The sequence below is a fragment of the Eptatretus burgeri genome, chromosome 2, assembly GCF_056783735.1.
Source record: "Eptatretus burgeri isolate ZD-2024b chromosome 2, Ebu_testis_v1, whole genome shotgun sequence".
NCBI lineage: Eukaryota > Metazoa > Chordata > Myxini > Myxiniformes > Myxinidae > Eptatretus > Eptatretus burgeri.
The window spans coordinates 154,358,209-154,376,504 of NC_140962.1; the positions used below are offsets into that span (position 1 = coordinate 154,358,209).

An 18,296-nucleotide genomic window follows, 5' to 3' on the forward strand; every position below is an offset into this window, starting at 1 on the left:
TGGGGCATTGTTTCAATTAGATCGGACCAACCGTATCATAAACGGCCATAACTTGGGAAACACCTGGGAAACATACTCAGGTCCCCAGCGTCAATTGTGACGTCATATCGAACGACGAAGAAGCATTGTGACGCCCCTCTCTCTCACCCCATGTCTCGCCCCTCCTCTCTCCCCCACTCTCACCCCTCCTCTCCCCCCCACCTCTCCCATCCCCCTCTCTTGCCACGTCCTCTCTCCCCTCTCTTGAATTGTGACGCTCCCTCTCTCTCACCCCCCCTCTCTCCCACCCTCCTCTCTCCCGCCCCTCCTCTCTTGCTTCTCTCTCTGTAAATGTATTCACAAATGTCTACCAAGCACAACAATCAATTCAAACCTTGGGAAAAAAAAAACAGCTTTCAAACCCTTGGGAAACAGCTGTTTCACTTGGGAAAATTCAAACCTTGGGATTAATTAATAATTTGAACAATTAATTCAAACCTTGGGAAAAACAGCTTTCAAACCTTGGGAAACACTCGGGAAACAGCTGAAATGGATGAAGAACTATATCAAACCTTGAAAAGGCACATACTCAGGTCCCCAGCGTCAATTGTGACGTCATACCAAACGAAGAAGAAGAATTGTGACGTCAATCATGCGAAAAACAAAAAGAACATTAATTGTGCCGTCATTGGTGACGTCATAGCACCGTGTCCTGTCATTGGTTGACAGACGTTATTGGTCATTTTTGGTTGACAGACAATATATAGGTCGTTATTGGTTGACAGACATTGGTCATTGTATCATGTTATTCTTTGTATTACTGCCAATTATTGTGCTATTATTATTAATATGCTGTTATCATTATTCTGAGATATCTTTGGGAAAAAATGGCAGATAAGGTGGAACGACACTTCAGCTGGGATATATACACCTTTCCAACACTGAAAAAAGCAATAAAATGGCCGTAACTTGGGAACCGCTCGTCCGATTAATATCTAACCTTGAAAAGGCACATCCGCGGGTACCCGGCAATTTTCCTGACAAGTTTCAATCAGATCGGACCGGCAGTTGTCGAGAAACGGCGGTCGCAGACAGACAGACGCACACAAAGATTGCTGGAATTATAGATTGATGTATTCCCCATCACTACTAGATCATAATTGTGAACTTTCACGTCGATTGATTAAGCAGTTCCAAAGAAAACATTATTTAAAATTTTTCTTCAATCCAATATGGCTGCCAAACCATGTGACCTATCAATTATTCCTTAAGAAAATTGTACACACACCCATGGCTTGGGGAACATTTGTGTGAAGTTTCCCCTCGATCTGTCCAGACGTTCTGGAGATTTTTATTGGTTTCAGGGTAAATCCAATATGGCTGCCCAATCATGTGACCTATGACATGAGGTGAGAACCTTTTGTTCCTCACGGTTAGGCGGTTATACATGTCCATTTTCAATCTTTGGCACGATGCATTGGTTGAAGCCGTGTCGGCTTCGAATCGATGACATCCCGTGCGACAGCCTGGTCCAGATTTTGCCAAATGTGGAGTAGATTTATTTCCAATCTCTTGCAATTCAATTGGCAGATGCCGGTTTTTCTGCAGGTTTTTCTCAGTATGTTGCCATGGACATGTTCGATGGCGTTCGTGTCTGGAGCCGATGTCGACGGAAGAAGCTGCAGCGCGCACTCAATCTTTTCCAGGCGAAGGTGCTTCTGGACATGAGGCACCATCGCCTTGCAATAAATGTGGTCCACCCTGAAAAATGTCTTGCTGGGAGAGGTAAGAAGATTTCTTGCATATGGAAAAGCCAACCACTTTCAAGTAATATACAAGAGCAGCAACAAAATCTACTCCACATTTGGCAAAAATCGATGACCACTGAATATCATCGATTCGATGCCTTCACGATGCCAAAGGACATCCTGTCAGAGAACAAGCTGCAGATTGATACGAAAGCCCGAATTACTCCACATGGTGAGGTCATGATGCAGAGAATGGAATTATGAACATGCACAATTGCAAAATCACCAGGATGACAGCTGGGTGTCAAAACATATCTTGGAATCAAAATGCACCTTCTGCTCTTTCCGTGCTCTGTGAGGCACACGCGGGTCCACCATCAACCCCTTTCTGGTGAAACTCCCAAAACCTGGAATCACTGCTCACCTCCACTCATTTGTTCTTCTTCTTCTCACCTGTGGAATCAACTTCCACATTCCCTTCAATTCCTTTCTTCTCTCCAGGTCATGCTGTTTTACCACCATCTCAGATCATCCCCCATTCAAAACAAAACCATGGGAATGTTCGTTTTACTCATTCGTTTTATTCTGAAAATAGAAACAATATCCCCCTTCTACCACGCGGCGGGGGATAAAAACACTCGCTCTCAATTTCCAGGATTTTCCATGCATGGAATCAATACCTTTTATTTTCTACACCCATTAACCCTCCCCAAGCCCACTTCTTTCTAAGTTGCCAGTTTTTCCTTTCTAAATGTTTGCTTCTGCATCCACCCTATCCCATCCCTCCTTACCCCTCATTTTTCCCCAACTCCCTTAAATATAATATCTCCAAGTCTCCCTCCATTTTGTCTCTCAAATCCATCGTACGAGTGATTTGCCCCTTTCTTGCTGTTCCGTTTGTTCTGTTAGGTCTCAATCCATTCCATGTTCTCGCTCCTCCATGAGCCTCGACTTTGAATACAAAAAACGTGAGGATAGACATAAGAGGACAATAAATATATATCAATTCAGTTTCTTTACAACTAGTGGGGCAGATAATAGCAATTTTTGAGAGGAATCGTGCAAATGATGAGAAGCATCAAATTTGGCACATTTGTTCTCCAGGAGATTCTAATCAAATCTGCCTGATTGGCCATTTGAAAATCCAAATTTTGAAAAATTGAAGAAAAAAAAAAAAATAAATAAAAAAAAAAACTTCAAAAAAGTCAAGATCACGAATCAATGTTGGATGCTGGCTGAGACTGGTGAATGTTTCAGAAACATCATCAAAGACGTTCCAAGTGTGCCATGCAGTTTTCTTCCCTGTACCGCAGAAGGCAGACACGACGCCACATCCAGTGAACGCATGGAAGTATGGGGTCCCTCGAGCTTTCTCAGGCCCAATTGCAGAAACTACCTCATGAACTGGAATCCATTGCGCCTTGGCTCCTTGGCCAAAGGCAATCCACATGTTCTCAAGACCTAGTTCCTGTAAGGATGGCAGTACAGATATTGCTATGACTAGTACGTCCGTGTCATTAGCCTTAATGATAATGGACTTGCTACCATCCGTCGTTGCATCCCTGGCGTGTACAAATATTCGAGTGTCAGCTTCTTCATGACAACATGGAGACACAGCATCCGGTGACTTCCTTGTGTTGCTGATGGCATCTTCGCCTTTTGTGACAATGACTGTGCTTGCCGTCTGTGCTTCACACATCTTTTCCGCAAGGAAGTGAAACAGCTCAGTCTTGTTGCTGTCAACTCGAAGAAAGCTTCTCCAGTTACTTGGGGTCTTACTGGTTCCTGGCACTCTTCTTCTGATTCCTTGCCCCCTTTTCGACCTTGCCTCGGACTTCAGACTTGACTTCTTGTACACATCAAACATTACGTCCACCCTCTCGTACCTGGCACCATAGGATTCCACCTTTGGGATGATGTCTTCTGTAGAATAGTCATCAAATATCTTTGAAGTGCGTGGAGGTAGGGCATTGATAAGTGCTGAGCCATCAATGATGACTACATCTCCCCTTGGTTCTCTGTCTGGGATGTTCACTTACGCTTCAAGAATTTCAGCCAGCTGTGACTTCAAAATTTTTTGAAGTTTTTTTTTTTATTTTTATTTTTTTTTCGAAATTTGGATTTTCAAATGGCCAATCGGGCAGATTTGATCAGAAATGCCAAATTTGATGCTTGTATCATAATTTGCACGATTTTTCTACTATCAACTACACTAAACCAGACCAGCACACACAAACACACATTTGTTATAAATCCTTGTTCTGCCATGTTCAAGTTAATATGAATGTAGTTCTCCACCATTCAGGGTCCATTTTAAAATTTCTCAGTGGGTTCGGAGAGCCTCTGCCGATATTGTAACCTGGAGCCGGGGTGCCATAAATCAAGAAGTCAGGATGTATGCTCACAATGCCTTCTGCAGCCAGGGATCAAGGCCTTCCACATCAATGGAATCTCCAGGAGGTGGATTCCAAAGGACTGTCACTCTCCCACCGGCGGTAGGTTGGAGTGCTCTGTTTCATACAAGCTTACATCTGGCCTTGCTCCTCCTGCCCTCTCCAAGTCACACACATTCCTCCACAAACCTTCACCGATTCACCCTCCCAGCATCTAGATTTCTTGCCCACCTGCACATCAATGTCTTCTCATTCTCCCGATTGTGGAAAATGTCCGTCTCCCCGTGTCCGTTGTCTCATAATCCTCACTTTAGTCTTTCAAATGAGCTCACCCATGATGGTCTTGTCACACTACCTGTGTTCCAATCAAAGGTGGACGGAGGTTATGGTTCTACCCGTTTGTCTGTGAGCAGTGCTTCTCAAAAAGTTATGGACGGATTCGGATGAAACTTGGTGGACAGGCTGGGTTGTGTGACAAGGACAAAATGATTCATTTTTGATGAAGATCCGAATCCGAGAATGTTTTTATTTTTCAAGTGATTCTTCACCATTGAGAGATGGGACCCAAACGATAAATAGCACGATATTTCAAAACGTTGTGGACAGATTGACAAAACTTGGTGGACGAGTTGGTTCAGTGTCAAGAACAAGCTGATTCGATTTTGGTTCAGGTCCTGATCCAGCTTTATCAGTGGGATATAAAACGTTACCTTCACAGCTGGCGGAGGTATGCACACGACCGAGTACCATTCTAGTGTGTTATTCATTTCCTCCTTGTGTATATCCAACCTCCCAATACTACAATATTATTTTATTTTTTCTACAAGAGCAATTGCTAAACAGATCAACGGAACAACATTTGTATCCAAATGTGGAAAAACAAACATTTCGGTGTTACTTGCTCAAAACATCTACTGACATATGTGAAGACACAGGGACAGGTAAGAAAGAGACCAAGGTACGAAGCACCTTTACCTATTCAATAACGAACATGGGGAGACGGGACTTCTGGTTCAGGGATTTTTTTCCACGTGTTGGTTAAATTGCAGCTGCCGCTTCTACCTCATTAAAACCAAGTTTTACAACGCGATTTGTTGTGTTTTTCTGTTCAACCTTTGTCCTCCCTGTATTGCTGTTTGCGTTTCGGTCCGATTTTGTGTGTTAAATCGTACCTTGTTGTGCTGTATTTGTCAAATTCGTTTTCGTGTTGTTCATGGCCTTCTTTAGCTGCTCCTCGGATAGCCAATATGCCTGGTGTTGGCTTAATGGTTAGGGTGGTGGGCTTGGGGATCCTCCAAGGATCCTGAGTTCAAATCCCACTCGGTTGTTGAATTAATATCAGGTGGGGTTGACTCTGTCTGTCGTCCTTCCGAGGTCAGCAAAATGAGTGCCGGCTTGCTGGTATCCTGTGTCGGAGTGGCGACCCGTCCAGGATTGTGTCCAATAGCCAAGGAGACTGCTTAGGCAGCACCAATGCTCTGCACTGAGTATGGTCCCAATGGATGGATAACCACTGGACGATTTCACCGTTACGTGTAAGACATCCAGCCAAATTTTTTTAAACAGTTTTCTTCAGAGGCTAATATCTTGGGTTGGATGATGCAACACTGCAACACTTGTGAGTACGATAACATGGTGTTTAAATTTTGCAAAGTCAGAAAAAAAAAACCCAGAAATGTTTGCGTTAAGTGTGTCACATGATCGTTCATCTTGTGAGTCACAAGTAAGTATTTTTAAAATGCGCGATCGGCGAGCGTCGACAACGCATAACTAAAACAATAGGCTGACATGCCGTCATAGAAACATTGTCCAACATACAAAAATGTTAATGACAAGGTGTTATGGGTAAACCAAAGTGTCTTGGGCATCAAATAAGTTTCTTAAATGATGGAGCGGTACTTTTCATTCGGGGCTGCCAGAATAGTATCGAGGTACACACACACTCGCCTCTCAGCAGTCTAACCTGCGTTCGAATCCTGACCCAGCTATAAACCGTCATCCCGGTTGCCTTGCCAAACAGCAAGAGGCATTGACAAAAAAAGAAAGAAAAAAAAAAAAGCATTTTTGCTCCAAAAACTTTCTGGAAGCATCTCAAAGAGGACAGATTGTGATGTTAGGATTGAGTTTATTACAACAAGTAACATGAAGGCTGCAGCAGAGAGGTACAAAACTTATGAGCACCCTGGGGAAGTGAGGTCCGGGGAAGGCCACACAGGAAGCTCCCCCGTCTCTTCTTTCCCTCCCCCACCCCCCCAAAAAAAACATCCAAGTTCAAATTAAATCCCTCCTAAGCAACCGACAGTATCCAAGATGCAATGCAGGTCAATCTCTCTCCACCTCAAGCAAAACCAATTGTTCATTAATCTATTGCAAAAATATAGAGCAAAGCAAGTCCACTAAGTCTCATCACTGGTTCTCCATCTACCCAGTGTCTTACAGCATGATTCTCGGAAAAAAACCACCAGAACCACTGCCGAGCACAACAGATATCCCAGGAAACCACGGTAATACAGGACGAGCAAAACGGAACATTATTCAAGAGATAAACATCACAGCTACTTCAGTTGGATTGACCACCTGCAAGTCAATACAGTGGACGCCGCTTTATAAATCCACCGTGGGACCACGCCGTTTGGATTTATTAACCAGCTGGATTTATTAAGCGGAGAACCTATTTTCAGCTACCTACTGGATAGATAAGACAAAAAGCGAATGTCGTTAAACACTGCTTTATGCTACAAAAACATTGATTTATCAAACGGTGACAAGGGGATTGTTCAAAAGAATCTCTCCAAGGTCGCTTGCTTGGGAGGGAAGGTTTTGCGCAAATGTTCCTTTATTGAATCAGTCACGTGGCGGAAATCGGGATGGGCAAAACCTGAGAGCTGCAGTCCCCTGTCCAATTTGGCGACTGCAGTCCGCATCTCTGCCGCTGTTGGCATCGGCTCGGGTTCGTCGTCGCTTTCTTCTTCCACTTCTTCAGCTATGGGCTCGGTGGCTTCGAGAATCTGACCGACGAGCTGGTAGGTCATTTCCTCTTCCGTAATTTTGCCTGTTGCCTCAATGTCGTCGTCGATGGTGATCCATTGATCGAACACTTCGGCTGTGAGCTCGGGTGGTGGCGAGGACAGTGGCTCCATTTCTGGCATTGGGTCTGGTTCTCCAACAAATCCTCCCTTTCGCCAACAGTTCCGAATCGTTTCTGCCGTGACTTTTTCCCATGCAACATCGAGCATATTCATCGTGTCCAACAGCGTTACCTTTATGACAACTTCGTTGGCTACAAGTTCTTCCTGGCTATCACCGATAGTATCAATGATGTTCTGACGAAGCTGGTGTCGAAAGTAGGCCTTCAGCATCCTAATTATTCCCATGTCGCATGGTTGGAGCACCGATGTTGTGTTCGGCGGGAGGAACTTGACGGTGATGCTCTTCAGTCCATCGACTTGCGTATATGCCGAACAATTGTCAACAAGCATAAGTACCTTTCGTTTTTGACGATGGAACTTGAGATCCAATACGCGAAGCCAGCGCTCCCAGATTCTACTTGTCATCCACGCATTGGAAGAGAAGTCGTAGGTCAGGGGCAGTTGTTGAAGATTTTTGAAGCAACGCGGCTTCTTTGGTTTGCCAATCAGAAGAAGATCTTCCTTTCCACTGTCCATGTTGCAGCAGACCATCAATGTCACTCGGTCTTTTGCCGTTTTGAATCCTTTTTTGCCTTTCTTGTCCTTCTTGGCAATGTACGTCGAGTCTGGTAGAGCGTGGAAGTAGATTCCTGTCTCATCGGCGTTGAGGATGTCCTGCTTGTCAAATGACTGAAGAATCTCTCCCAGCTGATTTCAACGGAACTCATTCGCTGCAGCCACATCCGCCTCAGCCGCTTCTCCCTTCAAAACAGTGAAGACAATTCCATTCCGTTTCTTCCACCGAGAAAACCAACCGTCAGAGGCCCTAAAGTCGTGATGACCAGCTTTTTGCGCAAGGACTTCCGCTTTCTGACATAAGATCAGGCCATTCACTGGCGTATTCCTCCGATTCGAAAATTCCCATCATTCAAGCAGGGCTTTCTCCACTTCCTCGTCTTTCCCCACCCGCTTCCGCTTCACACCGCTGAGCTCTTGAACCTCTGCTCTGATGATGCCTTCGTTCTTAATAAGATTCTGGAGCTGGCCACGAGAAATTTCCAACGCGATTGCAGCCTCACGCTGACTTGTCTTCGCCATTGCATTGGAACGGTCTAATAAGGCCACCTTCTCCTCCATGGATAGATCCTTCCTCTTTTTACTCGTGGTCGCCATCTTGACTCTAAATCACAACCCAACTCGTGACTCTTAAAGTACAAAAGTGCTGAGAGATAGAATTCAACCAACCGGCGCAAGCTATAAACGCATACAATACACGCTTCACCCACTGTGACAACCGAAAAGTGAAAGCGTAGAGTGAGCTGGAAATCATTGCACAAGGCTGTAGTCAATGGGATTTCCACTGTGACACTGCGGGTTAGGATTCTCCAGTTATCCTATAGTTAAGCACACACCCCCACAGCAGCGCATACTACATCAAGCTTAGGTTGAGACCGCGCACGTGCCAAGCAGGTGGATTTATTAAACGGCGGATTTCTCGATGTAAAATTCCGTTCCAACTCATTTTGGTCACGATAAGCGGCTGGATTTTATAACCGTGGATTTATAAAGCGGCGTCTATTGTATCTGCCAATTTAATCCAGAAACTGCGATTGCTGGAAAACCAAGACATTTCATGCCCCGACTGACGCAGCTGCCATCCCTTCCACACGAACCTCTCCGTTTGAATAAACTACATTGAAGTCTTGTATTAATTTTTTTGGTAATTTTCAAGAACAGAGAACGATGCTCACGTAACGTGGTAGGTCGACCGTAAAATAATGGACAACCCGATGAGGAGACTTTTATTTATTTTTAACAAAGAGGAGCAGAAAAGAAAGTGGAATGTGGAGTTCCCACACAGACGACATACAGTATTCGAGCGGGTTGCACAGCACCATTTGTACCTGGATATCCATTTTCCAGTATTCGTATATTTACAGCAAGAGTTTTAGCGATATCGTTTTCCACAAAATGCACACATTTACGGGTGCTAGTTATCGGCTGCAATCTCTTCGGAAGTTGGAACGAGGTCCTCCCAGGAGAATGCGCACGGTCATTAGGTACCAAGATTTTTTTTATTTATTTAATTTTTTGCACCAATATTTACTGTTTTGTATGTACGTGCCAGATGGTGAGGTGACATGCGAGCATTAAATAATTTCTGATCGTTTCTTTTGGGTTGTGCTTCGACGACTTTCCAGGGGCTGAGGTATTGAGGTTTGCGCACGCATTTCCATCGACACGAGCACGACGAGTTGTTCATTCCGTCGACGGATTGCTCTGCACGCTTGTTATGCCTTTGCGTGTATGTCTGGTCTGAGTATCTTTCAACCTGAGACAAGATGATTGGCGCTTTCTCTTTTGACTTTACCTAACGTACACCTGTGCATTTTTCACTCAGTTCTGCAGTTTTATGAGAGGTGTTTATGTCATAAGGAATATGCACATTCGTAATCCCAGTTCAGCTGCCTTCTTCGATGCAATACAAGACTTTCCAAATGACGTATGAATGCTAAATGAGGCATTTTGCACATGTGCTGTGTGAGTTTTCACTTACTCGGGCCTGCTCACTGGGCACTTTTAACCTGCCATCGCTTGCGCCAAAATCTGTGATTCAAATAGTCTTTTAAACGTAATTTTAAGCACTTCGATGAAAGAGTGGCAATTTCAAAATGGTAAACCATCATAGTTTTGTTCCTGAATACAAATCCATCGATCCATCCATCCATTGAGACCATACTCTGTGCAGAGCGTTGGTGCTGCCGAAGCAATTTCCTGGGCTATTGGGCACAATCCTGGACAGGTCGCCACTCCGGCACAGGATACCAGCAAGTTGGCACTCATTTTGCCGACCTCGGAAGGATGACAGGCAGAGTCAACCCCACCTGGTAACAATTCAACAGCCGAGGGGGGTTTGAACTCAGGATCCGAAGATCCCAAGCCCACCACCCTTACCATTAAACCAACACCAAGCATAATACAAATCAGACTTACGGAAATAGTAGAAATATCTGTGGATGAGACTAGGAGGTGTTGATTTTTCTATCATGCAAGTTAGCGGCTGCAATGAACATATAAACGCACGCACGCTTCTCCTTTTAGCAATCGATGCAAAAATGTAGGACAATTTCTTGTGGCCCTGGGAACAAACAAACAATATATTTGTAACAGCCCTAACAGTTCCCCCTCCCCTCTCAACACGATTAATAGCAACTACAGTAAACCCTCCAATATCACGAGGGTTAGGTTCCTGGACAATGCCGCGATAGTTAAAACCGCGATCATTGAAACGAAGGGCCAATGGGAAGAGGCTGGTTCAGTTCCTGGACTGAACACCTTACGATTGAAATAACAAAATTATATGCATATATATAGCATGTTGACATTGAAATAAACATGTTAATACAATAAATAGTGTCAACTAAACAAAAGCACAAGAGTTTTACCCTTTAAATGTATTCCAAAACAGTGAGATAGGCGAGTGTAAACAAATTACGTACTCGTTCGCACTGTTCTCTGCCATAAATAGAAAACGCAAGACTTAGCTCGGGATGACGATGATTACGCTGCTGTAGGTGGGGGGAGCGTGGAGGTTAGAAAGACGTGGGTGTGGAACTTGCGATGGCTGTTGAATCATCGGGAGCACGGAGAAGGCACCTGCTGCATTGCCACATCGAAGGGTAAAAGGATCCTTCGCCACCTTGACCCAGAGCAGATCTTTCTTGCTTGGCGAGGAAGGCTTCAGATGGCATCCTCTTCCAAAATAATGCCATCTCTTCGGCGTTAAAAACCTGTTCAGACAAATCTCTTCGTCTCGATTCGTTCCATGAGCCATGGTTGAATTGGAGCCTTCGGCTCTGGATGCCTCGTGGAAATGTTGGGAAATCTGCGATGGTTTCTCCTGACACCGGTCCGCTCAAAGGCATTTTTTTTTCTGTTTGGTCCTCGATCCAAACATTAAGAGTTTTATCCAAGTGTTTATCTTGTCGATCCAAGTGTTTTTTGTCCTTTTAATATGAGAATCACAGGATTTGAATGAGCCTTTTGCACTTTGCTGGCAGGAATCCCTTGCACGGATATTTAAAAAAAACAAAAAAAAAACTTACATTTATACACAGTGGATTCATTGATCCAGTGATGGCGGCCCACAGATGCCGCACTTTCACTTCTTTCTGATGCATCTAACAACTTGATTTATTCGTGCAATGTCTTAACTATTTTCTGTCTTTTGGCAAGATAAAATTTGTCTATCGTTTTAAGTTTGGGTGCCATTATCAACTGTTGGGTGTTCACTAGATCTTGCAGATCTAGTATTACATGACCTCCATGTGTCGTTTCCTGTTCGATGACGATTCGTTATTAAATTTAGCTTCATTCCCGTATGCTGGTCCGATTATTGCAATGAACGGTGTGCAAGAAACATCAAAAGGGTCGTAATGTTAGGTAATCATACATTCGGACGCAATGACTCATCTCAGCTCAAAAACCATGATTCGCCAAAATTAGATACTGCAATAACAAAATCGGAACACAATAGGTTGCCCGGAATTGGTGGAAACCCACGATGTTGGAGGCTTTACTGTAACATCATTTTTAAAACTTGCCCTTAACATTCACAAGCCCCAGATATGTCCATCCCACCGGTGTTCAGAACCACCTAATAAAGATATACAGTCCATTCAATGGTAGCAATCAGTCAGGGGGTTGTGTAGCACACGCCCGTCCACTTGGGCCTTGCACTGGTACACATGATGGTCGAGAGTTTGCATTACGGGTAGCTGCACGTTCAACAAGCTGAAAAGTTCTCCAAGTGTTTCATTGAGAGAAAGAGCTGTGCCTCTGTACAAGTACTTTTTCCAAGTATTTTTGGCTTCTTTCAGAAGTTTTGCAAGCCATTTTAAGTAACAAGCCTCATCTCACCCGCACGGTATATTTTACGATGCTACCGGGATCACTATTTTCTGGGGCTTCTGCGCATGCACACCGAACATTTTGGGGCAGATCATGTTATTTCTAAAGTCTCATATTCCAACGACCTATTCAAAAATATTTCCAGTCTGTCTAGTTTATATTTATCATCGTCATCATTTAATGCGTACTCGTATGTATTTGCACGTAATTTTGTTTTAACGTCTTTGCGATTGTTTAGGCTGTATTGTGTTTAACAAATCGAGGTTTACATCTTTTTTTTTTTTCGCACTCGTTCTTGGCAATTATAAGCAAGGAGAGTTTGGGATTCAGGTGTAGCCTTGCCTTCTCGTGTGCATCCAAATATTGTATTTAACTGGAGACTTCACGGAACACTTTACCCCATGCAGTCTCGAGTAAAAAAAAAGGATATGGGCGGGGTGTGCAAGCAGCACATTTGATTGGTCGAGATTATGTAAAATGCCGCAACATTTTGTCCAAGTACTGCTAAACGAAAGGTTTTTGAAAGTGCCAAGAGGGTGATTTGTATTCTGCAGTGTTCAAGTATATAATTCAGTTGAAAGAAAAAAAAGATTTTAAAGGCTGTACAAAAAATATTTTCCGGAAGTTTTCCGCCGTTGATCCAGGATCTTTTACACCACCGAATTTTAACACATTACATTAGTTCTTCGTGCCTGTTGCTCGTGTCCTTTACGACGTCCTGAACAACAGCGAGTTTCCCGTTTGGAATTTCAGAGGCAAAGTACTGCTAAATTCCGTGTTCGTTTTCCGATTCACGTTCAACATACAACATACAACATTCAATTTAAATCAATTTGTTCCTTGATCACAAGCTGATGTCTCTTGACAGACATAGTGAACCAATTGTTTAACCCGCTTTTCGCCTTTCATGTGCGGGGTAATATACATAGCCTACAGTACCACAGTTGTTTGGAACATCAAAGATATAGTCGAGAAATACAATGGTTTTTGTGGAACCATTCTGAACAGCAAGTGCCTTGTTTTTGCATCCAATTTCTCCTGTAATTTTACAATGCCGCAACCATTTTGCAAGGCACTACTCTGCATGCGATTGCATATGCTTCTGACAGTTTGAGGACGAACTGAACCCCTTACTGCACACTGTGCATGTGTACGGCCGCTCTCCAGTGTGATACCGCATGTGTACCTGACAGTGCGACGAGGAAATGAACCCTTTACCGCACACTGTGCACGCGTATGGGCGCTCGCCTGTGTGAGTCTGCATGTGCCTGTGACAGTTCGATGACAAACTGAAGGTCTTATTGCACACCGTACACATGTACGGGCGTTCTCCAGTGTGAATTCGCATGTGTTTCTGAGAGCTTGATGACTGACGGAATCCCTTACCACACACACTGCAAGTATAAGGCTTCTCTCCTGTGTGTATTCGTGTGTGCCGTTGAAGAGTAGACAAATGACCGAAGGATTTTGTGCACACCTTGCATGCGTAAGGGCGCTCACCTGTGTGAATTCGCATGTGTCTCTGACAGTATGTGGAGGAATTGAATCCCTTTCCACAAACCTGGCAGGCATATGGCTTCTCTCCCATGTGAAAATGAGCATGTGCTGTGAAGGTGCTTTTATCACGCGTACTATAAGGACAATCAGTGCATTTGTACTTTTTATCACTGGAAGCTGGCCGATGCCTCTCCATGTGCACCTGCAAGGCAGCTGCGGTGGTGAAGCTGTGAGAGCAAACGGTGCAGATGAACTTCCCGAAGAGCTTCTCCCATTTACCTGTGAAGATCATCAAAACAATGCAGTTAGCTCTCCACAATACACAATCAGAGCAAAAATATATAAATAATTGGGTACAAATCGAAAAAGAAATCATTCCGTTGATCAAAATATTATTTCTGTCAAGTGAGAAATTCATTGCACGTAACATCACTGATAAATCTCGCATCTCCTTTGTTTTCTAGACAACTGTGAGTCATTGATTGGCGGTCTAATCGTGTTCAGTGCGTTGTTAACCTCTGCCATCTTCGAAGATGGATGGAGGTTCTGTTTTCACCCCTTTCTGTTTGTTTGTTTGTGAACAGTATTACGGAAAAACTCCTCGACGGATTTCGACGAAACTTGGTGGGGGGTTAGGTATGGTCCAAGGATCATGCCATTAAATTTTGGACTTGGTCCACCCCCCCCACCCCCCAAAAAAAATTTTTTTTTTTGCATTTCTGCATGTTTTTAGTGATTTCCAACCCCCCCAAAAAAGTTTGAGAAAAAAAAAATTTTCTTTTGCATTTTTTTACATGTTTTAAGTGATTTCCAACACCCCCCCCCCAAAAAAAAACAAAATGTTGGAGAAAAGAACTATAACTTTGTCAGCACTGTTGACATCATATTTAATGAATAAGATATAAGGTTCACTTGAGTGACCCAGCAGTATTGGCGGCGGAGGTTTTGCACTCTCCCGAGTGCTTCCCCTCTAGTTTACATTTGGATTCTTCCGATTCAATCATATTTATGTGCATTGTTTTGATAAATCAAAACAATATATATATATATATATATATATATATATATATATATATATATATATATATATATATATATACATACATATACAGTAGACGAGGCGCAAGTCGGCAGCGTGTAACTCGTCACTTCGCCTAAGTCGGCAGCGTCAAAAAGTCCCGAATTTATCTAATGTTAAATCCCTTTGAATAAAGTCTGTAAGTCGTCATCTCTAAGTCGTCAGATGTTGTCAGGTCAGGTCAGGTATGGGAGCATGTGCCAGAACAGCGCGTCGCTGCATCCACTTTCCGCCGGTACTCCAAGGGCCTCCATCTGGCCATCCCCCAGGCAGATGCCAGGCCCATCCCCATCTCCTTGAGATGATGGTCAACCTGTTGCAACCATGAGGCACGTGGTCGACCCACTGGCCTCCTCCACTCATGAGACTCCCTCGCTGAGAGAATCTGGTGAGCAGGATCAGCGTCAGGAAAACGAGCCACATGTTCATACAGCCGCAACTGACGCTCACGGACTATGCAGGTAACAAATCTCATCCGAGTCTCTCTCAGCAACCGCTCGTTGGACACAAAATCCGACCAGCGATAGCCAAGGATTCTCCGAAGAGACCTGGTACCAAAGGAATTAAGTCTCCGTCTCAGATCCTTGGTCAGAGTCCAAGTCTCGCACCCATAGAGCAAGACTGGAAGTACCAAGGACCTGAAGACTCGGACTTTCATCCTCCCGCACAGGTACCGGCAGCGCCACACCCCATGATCCAGTGAATCCATGACTCCCCAGGCCCGACCCAGACGTCTATTGACCTCTGACTCGCAGCCAGCAGAGACATGAATATCACTGCCAAGGTAAGTGAATCTCTCCACGACCTCAACATCTTCACCACAAACAGACACAGACAGGACAGCAGCATCCAAGATGTCACCGAAAGCCTGGATCTTAGTTTTGACCCAAGAAAACCATAATCCCAACGGCTCCGACTCCTCATTCAGCACCTCGAGGGCCCCCAAAAGGATATCTAAAGTCTCCGCAAAATCAAGGTCCGAGATCTTGACATTCCCAAACGATGCACCGCTGCTTGATCTCTCCGACATCCTCCCTAAAATCCAGTCCATACAAGTGCTGAAAAGTGTGGGGGCCAGTGCACACCCCTGACGAACTCCAGTAACAACTGGAAATAAGTCAGAGATGGTACCACCACACTTCACAGTACTCTCAGTACCAGAGTAGAGTTCAGACATCAGATCGATCCGTTTTGGTGGCACCCCACGAAGACCAAGAATCCTCCAGAGGACATCCCGATTCACTGAATCGAATGCTTTACAGAGATCAACATCGGCTGCAAGCAGCCCCTGCCGAAACTCTCATCTGCGTTCGGTGAGGACACGAAGAGCAAGGATACGGTCAATCGTTGACCTCTTTGGTGTAAAGCCTCTGGTGCTCAAGCAGATGGTGGCGAACCCTATCAAGAATTATCCGAGCAAAGACCTTGCCCGGCACTGAGAGCAGCGTCACCCCTCGGTAGTTGTTGCAGTCTTGGCGATCACCCTTCCCTTTCCAGAGAGGGACAACAAGGCCCCTCTTCCAGTCAGTTGGGATGATGCCTGTGTTCCAGGCAGAGCACAAAACTGCATGCAACGACACGAGTGCAGCATTTCCACCAGCCTTGAGAAGTTCGGCATGGATGCCACAGATCCCTGAAGCTTTGCCCCGTTTCAACTGGTTAAACCGCAGCCCGTGTTTCCACAAGCGAAGGTGGACCACAGTTGATTCGAGGGTCAGCAACAGGGATTGTAACACCCTTGACGTCCAACTCGACAGTTGGGGGATCAGCCCGGTACAACCGCTCAAAGTAACCAGCCCAGCGGGCCTTCATTTCAGACTCCTCTGTCAAGAGCCTACCACTCTCTGCTCGAACTGCAGTGCTCCGAGGGATGGGCTTGGATGAACGTAATGCGCGAATTCCCCTGTAAGCGGGACGAGAATCACCTGTCCACAGGTGATGCTCTACCCCCTCACAGATTCCTCGCACATAGGCCTCCTTGTCCACCCTCAGTGCACGTACAGTTTTACGCCTCAGCTCCCTGAACAGCTCAGCTCTGCCATTCAGACTGGCCCTGCGACTCTGGTCAATGGTATCCAGTGTCCCTTGAGAGACAAAATTCTTCTTTGCCCAGCGGTGAGCTCCAAGGCATCCACCGGCAACATCAAGGACGGTGGTCTTGAAGGCGTTCCACAACTCTTCAGGACCCCCCAAAGCACCCAGACCCCCCAAGTGTCCACTCAGCCTGTTCGCAAACTCCTCAGCTACTCTCTCATCCCTGAGCTTGGCAACATCCAGCCTAGGCTGGGATGGTACCATTCTCCAGGACTTAAGTTGCAGCTTTAGAGTTGCTACAACAAGCCTGTGGTCAGTATTGAGGAACTGAGCACTCCGGTAGACCCTGCAGTTCTGGATCATCCTCCAACGACCGTCAATGAGGACATGGTCAATCTCCTTTGCCACACCGCCAGCGTTGGAATACCAAGTCCAGCGATGAGACCATGAACCAGCCACCCTAAGTCCATGACTTCTTGCAAAGTCAAGGAACTTAGTGCTATTCTGGTTCATAGTTCCTGACCCATGGGGACCAACACACACCTCATAACCATCCCTATCAGTTCCAGTCGATGCATTGAAATCCCCCAAGACTAGAAGTGCATCTCGTCTGGGGCACTGATCAACCACAGACTCGAGTGTGGCGTAGAATGTGTCTTTCACGGTGAGATCACTCGCCTCAGTCGGAGCATAAACAGAGACCAGGGAAATGACACCTAAGGAGTGACGAATCCTTAATCTCATAATACGCTCGTTGATCGGTGTTACCTCAATTATCATTGGGGTCAGCTTATTGGACACAGCTACAGCAACTCCTTGGGTATGGTAACCATCAGAGCGACCAGACCAATAGTAGGTGTAACCACCCACCATTATCTCGCCGCAATCCGGTCTCCGAACCTCAGAGAGAGCTGCAATCCTGATGTCCAAACGCTTGAGCTCAGATGATAACAGAGACAGGTGATCATCCTCTCTTAGGGATAGGACATTCCAGGCACCCACCCGAAGGGACCGCCTCAGGTTAACCCAAGGAGACCGCCGTCTGGTGGACGACACCTCAGCACCACTCCGACACACTCTCCCGCAATCTGACCCAGGGATGTTACCCCGTGGTTTCCCTCCTATCATCAAAGATTGGGGGTCCCGAAGGCTTTGCCCCAATCCCGTCATCCGGTGAGCTGCCCTGCGAAGGGAAGCTGCACAGGAGGTACTCCCATGGAGTGGGTTTTCAGATTTTTTTGCGTTTTTGCGTTTTGCGGAATGAAGGGTTTTACGGTGGCCGGAGTGCAAATCCTGCCACCAACCTCCTAATAAGAAGTGACCCAACTGCAGGAGGACGTCCGCAGACACAGTTGGGCACTAGATATGGATGGCCGTTGGCTCACAAGGAGCTCCTCCGCCCTTTGACAGGTTTTGTTTTTAATCCTGCTGGGTGTCCATATCCAAACACCCTCCTCACCAGAAAACCTGGTGGGGGAGACGGTTTAGTCGCCGACAACCCGACCATGGAACAGGTTAGTACAGGTTT

The 18,296-nt window shown here is 45.4% G+C and overlaps 1 protein-coding gene across 1 annotated transcript in view; it reads right to left on the minus strand.

Moving 5' to 3' along the window:
- The window catches only part of LOC147033624 (uncharacterized), a 64,115-nt gene that overhangs the window by 23,569 nt on the left and 22,250 nt on the right, over positions 1–18,296 (minus strand). Inside the window, exons 3-6 of the mRNA XM_085851784.1 lie at positions 13,236–13,935; positions 8,517–8,567; positions 8,215–8,428; positions 7,096–7,956 (exon numbers count right to left, since the gene is read on the minus strand). Coding sequence (XP_085707910.1) covers positions 7,096–7,956; positions 8,215–8,428; positions 8,517–8,567; positions 13,236–13,935 — 1,826 coding nt within the window. The remainder of the gene's footprint in view (positions 1–7,095; positions 7,957–8,214; positions 8,429–8,516; positions 8,568–13,235; positions 13,936–18,296) is intronic.